The sequence below is a fragment of the Rhinopithecus bieti genome, unplaced genomic scaffold (genome assembly GCF_001698545.2).
Source record: "Rhinopithecus bieti isolate Rb0 unplaced genomic scaffold, ASM169854v2 scaffold_12138, whole genome shotgun sequence".
NCBI lineage: Eukaryota > Metazoa > Chordata > Mammalia > Primates > Cercopithecidae > Rhinopithecus > Rhinopithecus bieti.
The window spans coordinates 113,606-128,027 of NW_016807121.1; the positions used below are offsets into that span (position 1 = coordinate 113,606).

Consider the following 14,422-nt stretch of genomic DNA (forward strand, 5'->3'; position numbering starts at 1 on the left):
TATCCAGACTTTGCTGAAGTTGCTTATCAGCTTAAGGAGATTTTGGGCTGAGACAATGGGGTTTTCTAAATATACAATCATGTCATCTGCAAACAGGGACAATTTGACTTCTTCTTTTCCTAACTGAATACTCTTTATTTCTTTCTCTTGCCTGATTGCCCTAGCCAGAACTTCCAACACTATGTTGAATAGGAGTGGTGAGAGAAGGCATCCCTGTCTTGTGCCAGTTTTCAAAGGGAATGCTTCCAGTTTTTGCCCATTCAGTATGATATTGGCTGTGGGTTTGTCATAAATAGCTCTTATTATTTTGAGATACGTTCCATCAATACCGAATTTATTGAGAGTTTTTAGCATGAAAGGCTGTTGAATTTTGTCAAAGGCCTTTTCCACAATTCTTTTAAGATAGGTTTTATGTCCATGGTACTAAAGAATTCTGTTGTAAACAAAATTATAAAGTTTTAAAAGTTTAACAGGACTTTCTTATCTCCCATTTCTAAAATGTGGACGAATCAGGCCTCAAGCTCTAAGAAGTTAGTTCAGGAGCTTCACTGTGATTGCCACTGAGAACATACGCTTAAGCTTCATTCTGTCACTTCAAGTATCCATATAAGCACAACCAAATGTAAGTTTTATGCCAGTTATTTTTGCTCTGTGACATTTTTAAATCAAGTTAGCAGCTTTTGACATGAGAGAGATTTTTCCCACTAAATAATCTTTCTGTTAGAATCAAAATGTAAGTAAAAATTTGGCTACAGGCTGGGTGCAGTGGCTCATGCCTGTAGTGCCAGCACTTTGGGAGGCTGAGGCAGGAGGATTGCTTGAGGCCAGGAGTTCAAGACCATCCTGGGCAACTTAAAAGACCCCGTCTGTGCAAAAAATAGAAAAGTTAGCAAGGCATGGTGGTACATGCCTGTAGTCCCAGCTACTTAGGAGGCTGAGGTGAGAGGATTGCTTGAACCCAGGAATTTAAGGTTACAGTGAGCCATGATCATGCCACTATACTCTAGCCTGGGCAACAGAGCAAGACCCTGTCTATAAAAACAAACCCAAAAAGAAGAAAAAAAGAAAAGAAAAGAAAACGTAGCTGCAGTTTTTTCAAAGGACAGATTAGAATGACAAATTTCACCTTTACTAAGAGAAAAACCAAATACCTTCCATTTTCTTTGAGCTATGTATTTCTGCAGCAGTAGTTGGGATTTGAGACGAGCTTTGGATCTTGAAGCTTTGGCAGGCAAATTATTCAGCCACTCATGTTTCAGGCACTGTGTAGCACTCATTCTGCAGCTGTGAAATCAAACATCAGTTAAGACTTTTAGTTGGAGTTGCCTTTTCTCATCCAAAAATCTGTTCAGTTGGGTAGGAAGCCTGAGTCAGTGGAACAGATTAATCATTTAGGCAGATTCATGCCATGTACCAAAAAGGGAACTCCTTGTGTCTAAAATTCCCTTCCTTCAAAGTGCCAGAAGGTTGTCAGCAAAATGTTCTCTGACCTCCATAGCGGGAACATATTCCAGTGATTCTGGGAGGAACCACTTCCCAGAGGGGGCTAAGAAGTTGAAGCAGGGGCCGGGCGCGGTGGCTCAAGCCTGTAATCCCAGCACTTTGGGAGGCCGAGATGGGCGGATCACGAGGTCAGGAGATCGAGACCATCCTGGCTAACACGGTGAAACCCCGTCTCTACTAAAAAATACAAAAAACTAGCCGGGCGAGATGGCGGGCACCTGTAGTCCCAGCTATTCAGGAGGCTGAGGCAGGAGAATGGCGTAAACCCGGGAGGCGGAGCTTGCAGTGAGCTGAGATCCAGCCACTGCACTCCAGCCTGGGCGACAGAGCAAGACTCCGTCTCAAAAAGAAAAAAGAAGTTGAAGCAGGGCAGTAGGAAGGCTAGCTATACCTGGAATTGCTCTTAAAGAAGCAAAAGAACAGGAAATTTGAAGGAAGCTCATTTCTCCTTCCAGAGTATGAAGGCAACTTGTTCATCTGACTTAGATTTCTTTTTTCCTCTCACATAACTTTTCACAGTCAGAAAGAAACAAAACTGTAAAAGTCAGGGAAACACCAGCTGTCGCAGAGCCCAGACTCTTGGGCCTTAGCCTTGGGTTGTTAATACCTTTGGTTATGTCCAGTTATTACCTTATTCTGAGTATCAAAAAACTCACATGGCTTGACCCATGACTTTGATACAGATGCTGAAGCCTAAATAGATCTTCTTCACCAAGAAACAAGGTATTCAGATCTTTCTTCTGGAAATAACATCTGCATAGCTCAGATTTTTTTCAACCTTAGCCTATGACAAGTGATAACTTGCAGATAGGACAGATCTACATATGCTTCTTTCTAAAACTGTATTTTATGCCCCTACTTGTTTGTTTCATTGATTTCCTTTGTCCCTTTCTCTGTTCCCTTTATTTTTCCAAAGAAGTAGCAAACTAAGAAATCTTGAACAGAATTTGTCCACAGGAAGAAAGACCTTCACAGTCAGCAGTCCTGCCCAGCTCCCAGACCTGGGGTCCCCGTGAGTGACAAGCAATGAAAGGTACCTCTTCTCTTTGACCAGCAACTGGGAAACAAAGTCCTTGGCCTCCTCCGAGAGCCCTTCAAAGGTGTCAGCATCAAAATCCCAGCTACAGTTTACAATGAAATTCATGGTCTCTGCATCTGTTTCCCCTAGAAATGGGGACAAGCCACTGAGTCTATAGAAGAGAGAAAGGACCATCAGTAGGTAGGGGCCACATTTGCCAACATGCATTGGCAGAATAGAGAAGCTTACAGAGTTCAAGTGGACCTAGCCAGAACCAAGAGGGTTCAAAAGAAAAGCACCCCCACTACTTCTCCACAGGATGGAGTCCAGCGTGTTCATTAAAGGGAGGACACAGAAGGATTTAAAATTTGGAGGCAAGAAGAATTTTTGGAATAAGTCCCCTCTTGTGCTCACCTCTTTCCACATCATTCCTGAAATAAAGAGTAAAATCAGGGCCCAACTTCATATGCCCAGTTATCAAGTATACATTGATTTAATTTTAGAAATAGAAATAGCCTTCCGTGTCCTTGAGACAGTCAGGCTTCTTTAGATGCTACCCAGGCCCCAAGCCAAAGGAAAATGGGCTTTATTAGGCTGCCGCTAGAGGGAGGGCAGAAGAAGCAGGATACCCTGACGGCCAGCCTCAGGGATCTGAACTTCCCCAGCCTGGTGCAGCTCACACATCCGAGTGCAGGGACAGTGCATAGCAGTTACACAATAATCAGAAGATCAGAAGCAAAACATGACTTTGCCTCTGAGAAAGCAGCCACGGGAAGTCCACAGCCAGACAGAGAAGAAAACAGGGAGCATGGGTTCAATGATGCCATAAAGGGTATCCTGCCCTGCCCCCCACCCCCTTACCCCTTCAGTGCACTCCAGCCTCATTTGGGTTTTTATTTTGTTTTATCTTTAAACAGGGCCTCATTCTGTCACCCAGGCTGGAGTTCTGTGGTGCAATCATAGCTCACCGCAGCCTCGAACTCCTGGGCTCAACCAGTCCTCCTGCCACAGCCTCCCAAAGTGCTGGGATTATAGGCATGATCCAGCTCCATTTGTACCAAAGCACATGCATGTCTTTGCTGGAGGGCTTTCTCTCCAGCCGAAGTTTGCTTTACCCACCCAGAAGTATCAGGAAATCAATTCCACCCCATCTCCATTAGTCCACATGGAATAACTGATAAGAGTTAGTGTATAAATACCCCAACTCCCTCCCCCAGATGAAATAACTCTCAGGGGGTATTCCATGATGGATTCTGGAGTTCCCCAGCAGAATGAAACTCTAGTTGCCCACAATTGGGCCTTACTCCTGAGTCATGAATACCTTTGTATTTTTCAGTTATTACTTTTATGTCTCAGTACCAAAAAATTCAATGGCTCAAGCGATAACTTTTTTTTTTTTTCGAGACACGGTCTTGCTCTGTCACCCAGGCTGGAATGCAATGGCATGATCATGGCTCACTGCAGCCTCAACCTCCCAGGCTCAAGCAATCCTCCCACCTCAGTCTCCCTAGTAACTGGGACGACAGGCACACACCACCATGACCAGCTAATTTTTTTGGTTTTAGTAGAGACAGGGTCTCTCTGTGTTGCCCAGGCTGGTCTTGAACTCTTTGGCTCAAGCAATCCTCCCATCTTGGCCTCCCAAAGTGCTGCGATTACAGGCATGAGCCACCGTGCCCAGCTCAACCCATAACTTTGATACAGCTGCTGAAGCCCAAGTAGGCCTTCCTCACCAAGAAACAGACCTTTAGACCTTTGTTCCAGGGAATAATATCAGCACATCTCAATTTTTTCAGTATTAACCTACTACAATAACTTGGAAATACGACCGCCTTATAAATATGGTAACTGACTTGATAACATACCCTTCCCTGGCTCCTTTCCTTCCCCGTCTCACTACCCTATTCCTCTATTGGGGTTTCCTGGGGATACTTCCCAAATAGACTACTTGTGCTCAAAATTTTGCTTCTAAGACTACCCAAAGGAAGACAAATGAACCCCATCCCCACTTCAGAGCCAGGCTACTAAGCACTCACAGCATGTAGGTGATGACTCCCACACTCCACATGTCCGTGGGGAATGAGACAAACTCATAGTTGACGACTTCTGGGGCCAGGAACTCAGGCGTGCCGAAGTTCACCTTCAGCTTCTCTCGAGGCTTGTACCTGGGGAAGAGGGGAGGGTACAAAGAACCATGGGGTGAGGCCTGGGAGATGTGGATGCTGGGGCTCATTTCTGGTGGGATGCAGACATTCCCCACTTCCCATCAGCCATATGGCCTGGACCCCACACCCACACTACACTTGTGAATTACTGGGGAATACACAGATCCCAGGCCCCAGACTTCAGGCTTTTCTAAGTCAGTGATAGAATCAGAAAACTACAGTCTTCCTCCTCCAGGCGTTTGCTTCTTTCAGTAGTCAAATTGATAGAAACAGAAATAAGGAAGGGGTTAGGGGCAGGCAGAAAATGGAAAGTTATTATTTAACGGGTATAGAATCTCAGTTTTGCAAGATGAAAAGTTCTGTAGATTGGTTGCACAAAATATGAATGTACTGATTGTACATATTTATGGCATATATGATGCTTTTTTTTTTTTTTTTTTTGAGACAGGGTTTCACTCACGCTGGGTCACCCACGCTGGAGTGCAGTGATAAGATCTCGGCTCACTGCAACCTCCACCTCCCAGGCTCAGGCAATTCTCTCCTCTCAGCCTCCTGAGTATCTGGGGCTACAGGCACACACCACCACATCTGACTAATTTTTGTATTTTTTGTAGAGATGAGGTTTCACCATGTTGCCCGGGCTGGTCTCAAACTCCTGAGCTCAAAAACTCCGCCTGTCTTGGCCTCCCAAAGTGCTGGATTACATGCGTGAGCCACTACACGCAACCAGTATATATGATGCTTTGATACATGTGTACATTGTGGGATGGCTAAATCAAGCTAATTAACATATGTATTACCTCACATACTTACTTTTTATGGTGAGAACACTTAAAGTCTATTCTCTTGGCAATTCTCAAGTATACAATACATATAGTTATTAACTATAATCACCATGTTGTACAATGGCTCTCTTGAATTTATTCCTCCTTTCTAAGTGAAATATTGTATCCTTTGGCCGACATCTCCCCAGTGCCACCTGCCCTGCCTTCGGTAACCACCATCCAACTCTCTGCCTGTAAGAGTTTGTCTTTTTCAGATTCCACACCTAAGTGAGATCACGTGGTACTTGTCTTTCTGAGCCTGGTTTATTTCACCTAACATAATGCCCTACAGAGTCATCCATGTTGCTGCAAATGACAGGATTCCTTTCTCTTTTGAAGCAGAACAGTATTCATTTGCATATATACACCCCAGTTTCTTTATCCACTGATGGACACTAGGTGATAACTTTTATGTTATGTATTTTTTAAACCACAATTCCAAAAATAAAACTTAGAAAAAGTTCTGGACATGAAGTTTAAGGCTAGGAAGAGAATCAATGGCTGAGTGGGAAAGGGGGGCAAATAGTGTGTTTTAGAATCACTCTTGAAGAAAAAGAGTCTCTAGCTAAAATTTCATGAGCACTTTTTATTTGCCAGGTACTATGCTAAAAGTTTTATACATGTGTAGCATCTCTTCCCCTCCTTCCAAGACCCCTATGAAATAGGTAGGATTATCATCCCCATTTTATAGATGAGGCAATTGAGAATAACAATAATAAAATAAATAAAATGAATATTCTGCCAGTATACCCTGCTTCCTTTAAATCAGCTTTCAGAGAGCAATCTCCTCTCCTCCAAATTTGCTGAGAGCCAGGCAGACAATGACTCAGCGCCAACACAGCTGAGCCCATCCAGTGAAAGAGCAGCAAGGTGGCGGGGGTTGAGGGACTGGGCCGGGAGACTAGATGGACGGATAGATAGATAGATAGATAGATAGATAGATAGATAGATAGATACATGTTATGAGAGAGATATATAGCGCGCGCACACACACACACACACACACATATATATATATATATATATATTTTTTTTTTTTCCCCTGGCTTCTAACTTGCATAGTCCTTGTTATAATGTTGGGACACTTTAGGCCTCAGGAGAGAATCTCTCTCTCTGTGTTCTTCTCCAGTCCTTCTTTCACCTGCCCAAGGCAGGACTCTAATCTGACTGTGGATCAAAAGACCTTCATTCTAGAGAGGGTCCTGCCCCCTACCCTAAAGGAAGGAATGCAACACAGAGAGGCTAAGAAAAAGACAGGCTTTGCTGGGTTTAGATCATGGGCTTTTTGTCCAATCACCTTTCTGTGCCATTGTCAATCATGCCTATGTAATGATGCCTCCATAAAACCCCAAGAGGACAGGGTTGGAGAACTTCCCAATGGCTGAAAACGGGGAGATTCCTGGAGAGGGGGACACTCAGGGAAGGCATGGAAGCTCCATGCCCCTTTCCCCATACCTCACCCTATGTCCCTCTTCACCTGTATTCTTTGTAATATAAACAGGTAAATGTAAGTAAGTGTTTCCTTGAGTTCTTTGAGCCACTCCAGCAAATTAAACCCAAAGAGAGGGTCGTGGGAACCTCAACATGAAGACATTCCATCAGAAGCTCCAGAGGCCTGCACTTGTGACCAGTGACTGGGGGAAGAGGGGGTATCCTTGAGGACTGAGCCCTTAACCTGTGGGATCTGACGCTATCTCCCAGTAGGGGATGTCGGAACTGAACTGCAGGACACCCAGCTGGCATCTGCTGCTCACTGGTGGGGAACCCACCTGCCCGCTTTTGATCACAGAAGTCTTCAGTGTTGTTTGCTGTGGTGTGAGAGCAGAGGAAATACAATTTGAGAGCTTTTCCCCAAACAGCCACTCAGCATGGAGGTTTTTGGTTTGACTAAGTTTTGGTAAATTGACCTACAGCCCTTTTCACCTCCCCACCAGGTAAGACCCTGGCCTATAGGATAATGTTCAGATGTGTGAGCCTCGCATTCAGGATTCCCCATTAGTGCTCTCATCTTCGACTGTATTTTCCCCCGACTGGCCTGCACATACAGCGTGCACCCTGTTCTCAGCCCACAACTCACAGGGCCCCCCACCTCCCCTCCAGATAGTGCTACGCTAGAGCTGGCTCTCAGGTGCACGGGAGTCCTGAGTGCCTCTCCTTCCAGCTCCACCTTCAGTGATATCATCTTGGTAGCTTGTAATTAGCAAACACTGGCAAAGATTACAAATCAAACCCATCCCCTCTCACTCCCCACTCCCCTAGGGCTGGTGCTGAAGCATTTGCCAGCATAGCAGCATTGCCTGCAGACAGCAAATCCTGTCCACCAGTCCCTGCCAACTGCTCAGAAAAGCCTTCCCTGACTCCAGGGGCGTCCAATGGTTGCTTCTTTCTCGGTGTTCACAGTGTGTCCCTGCAAATGCTCATTTGGCAGCGGACCATCAGGTATTTGAGAGTGTACTGCATACACCAGCGTGTGCATTCTCAGTGAAGACAATATTGCCCCGTGAGGGACAAACATTGGTTCTTGGGGAACAAAACAGTCTTACCTATTACAATGGTTTGTGGCTCTCCAAAGGGCCACAGCACATAAACAGATACGCAGTACATCAGTGGTATTAAATTTCATGGCATAGGGGGACTAGGCGATTGGGGAAATAAAGTCAAAAAGGGCTCACTACAGGGCAGGTAACGATAATGAAATAGGTTGAGAAACACTGCCCTAGTGTATACGACATGCAAGCATGTGGGAGGCATCTGAATTTTATAGCATATTATCAGGGAAAATACTAAGCAATTTGCTAACATGGTAGATTGCATGTGATTTTTTTCTGTTTATGAACTGCAATACACTGTGTGATAGAGACCCTGAAGGCCTTGTGGGATGATGTGAACTTCCTCCTGCGTTTACACTAGCAGCACATGGGGCACTGAAAATGCATGCTCACACTGCAAATGGGTAACATTTACACTTCAACCAGTGGAGGAGTGACCAGGAAAACCAGCACTGAGGGTGTGGATGCTGCTTGGGAGGCAGGTGCTGGAAGGCAGAGCTGAGCTCAGGCACGCGGCTCTGCATCCAGGGGCTATGCTGTGTTTCCTTCCACTCGTGGATGTGGTGGAGGGCACGGCGTGGTGGCTCATGCCTGTAATCCCAGCACTTTGGGAGGCTGAGGTGGGCAGATCACTTGAAGTCAGGAGTTCAAGACTAGCCTGGCCAACATGGTGAAACCCTGTTTCTACTAAAAATACAAAAATTAGCCAGGCATGGCGGCGGGCACCTGTAGTTCCAGCTACTTGGGAGGCTAAGGCAGGAAAACTGTTTGAACCCAGGAGGCAGAGGTTGCAGTGAGCCAAGGTTGCACCACTGCACTCCAGCCTGGGTGACAGAGAGAGACTCTGTCAGAAGAAGAAGAAGAAGGAGAAGGAGAAGGAGGAGAAGAAGAAGGAGAGGAAGGAGAGGAAGGAGAGGGAGAAGAGAGGAAGAAGAGAGGAAGAGGAGAGGAAGAAGAGGAAGAAGAGGAAGAAGGAAGAAAAGAAGGAAGAAAAGAAAGAAAAGAAGAAGAAGGAAGAAGAAGAAGAAGAAGAAGAAGAAGAAGAAGAAGAAGAAGAAGAAGAAGAAGAAGAAGAAGAAGAAGAAGAAGAGAAGAGAAGGAGGAGGAGGAGGAGGAGAAGGAGAAGGAGAAGAAGAAGAAGGAGGAGGGAGGAGGAGGAAGAAGAAGAAGGAAGAAGGAAGAAGAAGGAAGAAGAAGGAGAAGGAGAAGAAAAGAAAGAAGAAAGAAGAAGAAGAAGAAAACAGCCAGCCATTAGGAAAGAGAAGGAGCTTCCAGAAGAGTTGAAAATTCAGCTGCAGCTGAAAGACCTACCTAGAAGATATGTGATTCGGCCTGCCATGGTGGCTCATGCCTGTAATCCCAGCACTTTGGGAGGTCAGGCAGGCGGATCATGACGTCAAGAGATCGAGACCATCCTGGCCAACGTGGTGAAACCCCATCTCTACTAAAAATACAAAAATTAGCTGGGCATGGTGGTGGGCACCTGTAATCCCAGCTACTTGGAAGGTTGAGGCAGGAGAATTGCTTGAATCCAGGAGACGGAGGTTGCAGTGAGCCGAGATTGTGCCACTGCACTCCAGCCTGGGTGACAGCATGAGACTCAGTCTCAAAATAATGATAATAATAAAAAATATACAATGTTTACTTTATTATTTATTTATTTTTAGACAGGGTCTAGCTCTACTGCTCAGACTGGAGTGTAATGGTGTGATTTTGGCTCACTGCAGGCTCAAGTGATCCTCCCACCTCAGCCTCCCAAGTTGCTGAGACTACAGGTGCTCACCACCATGCTGGGCTAATTTTTGTATTTTTTGTAGAGATGAGGTCTTGCTATGTTGCCCAGGCTGGTCTTGAATTCCTGGGGTCAAGAGATCCTCCCTCCTTGGCCTCCCAAAAGTGTTGGGATTATAGGCGTTAGCCACTGTGCTGGGCCTACAACGTTTACTTGGCCCTGAAACTTGAGAACCTAACCTCCCGGATAGGATGGGTCCACACTGTCTATGTATTTTCTCATTTAACGCTCATAACCACTCCCATGCCAGCAGGTAATGTATTATATCACCATTTCACCAAGATCTAAACCAGTCCTGAGAGGTTACAGAAACACCTACCCATGGCGCCACCCAACACTGTCACATGCTCGCTTTTCGTATTTAACCTGGTCATTTCCTGGAGGGCAGGGATGGTGGCAGATGCATCGCATAGTCCAGCACCTCCTGGCCCCAGGAGGCCTGGGGAACCCACAGAACTGAGCAGCCCAGCACCTCGATCAACAGCCCCCTTCACCATCACTCTCCTCTTCTCAGATAGGTGGAGTGAAGTTCAGTTAATTCCATAGCCTTTTAGGAAGAAGCAGAGCCCACAACACAAAGCCAGCCCATGCAAGAGCAACAAGGCCTGTCTGCAAGTCAAAGGCCACCAGCCTCTGTGCACAAGAGCTTTCTTGCATCAGTTCCAAAACTCAAGCATTAGCTGGGTCAGGAGTAACCATACCCAGAGAGCCACAAAGAGTCCCAAGGAATTTTGTTAAGCTATCTAAGTAAAACCCCCTTACCTTCTGGCCAGCCCGAAGTCGATGATCTTAATTTGATGTCCTGTCTGATTGACACACAATATGTTCTCCGGCTGGGAAAGAAAGAAGTCTGCTTAGCCCAAGCAATAGCTGAGGAGGTCTGCAGCTGCCACACTTGTCTATAGGCCTCTGTTTTCCAGCCTTCAAGGGACATAAATGGCTCAGGGCAGCCCTGCAAGGGCTGGATAGATAATGGAAATACATGAAGGGACTGGCGAGACAATAAGGATTGGCGTGGACTGTGGGGAACTGGAGGCTCCCAGCCTGCGTAAAGGGACAACACTACCCAGTCCCAGACACTGGTCACCAAGTAGGAGTGTAGGCACAATGCCAGAGTTTCTCAGTCCTCAAGAGAAGCCGAGAATTCAGGGGTGTTTTTTTGTTGTTGTTGCTGTTGTTGTTTTGGTCAGTTTTGTTTTTAATTAAAAAAACAGAGATGGGGTCTCACCATGTTGCCCAGATTTGTCTCGAATTCCTGGGCTCAAGTGATCCTCCAGCCTCAGCCTCCCAAAGTGCTGAGCATACAGGCATGAGCCACCATGCCCAGCTAGGAATTCAGGTTTTTATGTGAAAATTCCATGCTTTTAAATGTTAACAACTAAATGAAACCTAAACTCATGTCTCAGAGCCCAACAGAATACCTCTGTGAGGTATAATTGGCCCATGAACTGCTTGTATGGAACTACTGGTTTGGGGGTGGCTGTATATTGGAATCATCAGGGGAGCTTTTAGAATCCCAATGTTATACTGGAATGCTAAGAGAATTTAAAAAAAGAAAAGAAAAGAAAAGAAAAAATCCCAGTGCCCAGGTCTCAACCCTGACCAATTACATCAGAATCTCTGGGGTGAGACCAAAGCATCACTGGTTGGTTAAGGAGAGCAGAGCTGCTGAATGTCCACCTGCCACTCTGCAGTGACAGCTGTGGCCCATGGCATGAGGGTGGCAGCCTTGGCACGCCTCTCCTCTTACAGCATTTGGATCAGCTCTGAGGCCCTGAGGGAGTCTGGAAGCATGCTCTCTGCTCATGCATGACAAATTTGGGGGTATGTGTGTTGGGGGTTTGGGAAGAAAAGCTGAATGAAGATGTAGGGCTTATGATAGATAGGACTTAGCAGACCCAGGGTCCAGTGCCTGAGGTCTAGGGGCTCATTACCTGGTTCTGTAGCCCTAAATGAGTCCCTCCCCATTCCTGAAGACTCAATGTCTCCATATGTAAAATGGGAGTAATAACCTCTTCCTGTCTGCCCCTCAGGAGGGTGTGAGGATAAAATGACATGACATGCATGAAACACTTTACAGCTTCCAAAGCAAATGTCAGCTACTGCTTCTCTCAACAGAAGCTTTCATTGTTATTTATGTTACAATGGGGTTGTACAATTCCTTCAGAAAGGTGTGAGAGAGTGGTGTTTAAAAATCTCTATGTCTTCTATATAAGATCTAGAATAACAGTATCTGATAAAAATACAACACGAGCCACATATATAGTAATTTAAAGTTTTCTAGTATGCACATTTAAAAGGGTCAAAAGAAACAAGTGAACTTAAATTTTATAACATTTTAAGTAATACAAATAATACTGATTTTTTCCATAAAACTCACCTTTTTTGGGGTGGGGGTGGGGATAGCGTTTCACTCGTTGCCCAGGCTGGAGTGCAGTGACACAATCTCAGCTCACTGCAATCTCCGCCTCCCGGGTTCAAGTTATTCTCCTGCTTCAGCCTCCCAAGTAGCTAGGATTACAGGCGTGGGCCACCACGCCCAGCTAATTTGTTTGTATTTTTAGTTGAGACAGGTTTCACCATGTTGGCCAGGCTGGTCTCAAACTCCTGACCTCAGGTGATCAGCCTGCCTCAGCCTTCCAAAGCACTGGGATTACAAGTGTGAACCACCTCGCCCATCCAGAACTCACCATTTTAAAGTGTGCAATTCATTGATTTTTAGTATATTCACAGAGTTGTGCAATGATATCACTATCTAACTTTGGAACATTTTCATCACCTCAAAAAAAAAAAAAAAAACCCATACCCATCATCAGTCCCTGTCCATTCTCCCCTCACTTCCCATGCCATGGCAATCATTAATGTCCTCTTTCTCTGTGGATTTGCCTATTCTGGACATTTCATATAAACAGAATCATAAAACATATGGCCTTTTGTGTCTGATTTATTTCACTTACCAGAATGTTTTCAAGGTTTATCCATGTTGTGTAGCAGGTATCAGCACTTCATTCCTTTTCATGGCTAAATAATATTCCATTGTATGGATTAGACCATATTTTGTTTATCCATTAACTAATAAAGTTAATGAACATTTGGGTTGTTTACACTTCTGGCTATTATAAATAATGCTGCTAAAAACATTTGTCTACAAGTTTTTGTGTCAACTTATGTTTTAATTCTCTTAGGGGTATACCTAGGAGTAAAATTGCTGGGTTATATGTTAATTCTATGTTTAGCATTTTTAGGAATTGCCAAACTTTTTAAAAAGTGAATGCACATTTTACAACCCACCAGCAATGTATGAGGGTTCCAATTTTCCCATATCCAGCTAATGCTTTTTTTTTTTTTTTTTTTGAGATGGGGTTTCACTCTTGTCACCCAGGCTGGAATGCAGTGCCTTGATCTCTGCTCACTGCAACCTCTGCCTCCCGGGTTCAAGTGATTCTCCTGCCTCAGCCTCCCAAGTAGCTGGGATTACAGGCATGTGCCACGACACCCAGATAATTTTGTATTTTTAGTAGAGACGGGGCTTCTCCATGTTGGTCAGGCTGGTCTCAAACTCCAGACCTCAGGTGATCCACCTGCTTTGGCCTCAAAACAAACAAACAATCAAACATTTGGTACAATTCACCAGTGAAGCCATATGGGCCTGGGCTTTGCTTTGTGGATAGTTTTGATTACTAATTCAATCTCTAATTGCTATAGGTCTATTCAGATTTTCTATTTCTTCTTGAGCCAGTTTCGCTAGTTGGTGTCTTCCTAGAAATTTGTCCATTTCATCTAGGTGTTCTGACTTATTGGCATACAATTTTTTATCATATTTCTTTATAATCCTTTTTTATTTCTGTAAGACCAGTAGTAATGTCCCCTCTTTTATTCCTGATTTTAGTCACTTGCATCTTCTCTTTCTCTTGGTTAGTATAGCTAAATATTTGCCAATTTATTGATCTTTCTAAAGAACTAACTTTGGTTTTAATGATTTTCTCTATTTTTTTCTGTTTTTTATGCTCCAATTTTTATTTCCCTCATTCTGATGGCTTTGAGTCAATCAGACTCAAAGAACTTGCTGTTCTTTTTCTAGTGTCTTTTTCCCCCCTTTGAAACAGGGTCCTGCTCTATCGCCCAGGCTGGAGTGCAGTGGCACAATCATACCTCACTATAGCCTCCAACTTCTGGGCTTAAGCAATCCTCCTGCCTCAGCCTCCCAAGTAACTAGGACTACAGACATGGCTAATTAAAAATAATTTTGTTTTTTAAAGACAGGGTCTCACTATGCTGCCCAGGCTAGTCTCAAACTCCTGGCTTCAAGAAATCCTCCTGTCTTGGCCCCCTAAAGTGCTGGGATTACAGACTAATAATATATTTTATTTAACTGGATATATCCAAAATTTTATCATGTCAATAGGTTATCAGTATAAAAATATTGATGTGATTGTGTCCATTCTTTTTCATATTGTCTTTGAAATCCATTTGAAATCCAGTGTGTATTTTACATCTACAGTGTATCTCAATTCATACCTTAAGTTGCCATCAGAATTTTTTTTTTTTTTTTTTTTTTTTTTTTTTTTTTT

General features: G+C 44.4%; 1 protein-coding gene across 13 annotated transcripts in view; it reads right to left on the reverse strand.

Moving 5' to 3' along the window:
- Window positions 1-14,422, reverse strand: part of MYLK3 (myosin light chain kinase 3) — a 94,625-nt gene that overhangs the window by 4,063 nt on the left and 76,140 nt on the right. For 12 of the 13 annotated variants that reach the window (XM_017880274.1, XM_017880279.1, XM_017880283.1 and 9 more), the window contains 4 exons: window positions 10,614-10,684; window positions 4,558-4,686; window positions 2,541-2,693; window positions 1,152-1,284 (listed from right to left, as the gene is read on the reverse strand). In XM_017880274.1, the coding sequence (XP_017735763.1) occupies window positions 1,152-1,284; window positions 2,541-2,693; window positions 4,558-4,686; window positions 10,614-10,684 (486 nt within the window). The remainder of the gene's footprint in view (window positions 1-1,151; window positions 1,285-2,540; window positions 2,694-4,557; window positions 4,687-10,613; window positions 10,685-14,422) is intronic. The other variant, XM_017880272.1, reaches the window with a different exon arrangement.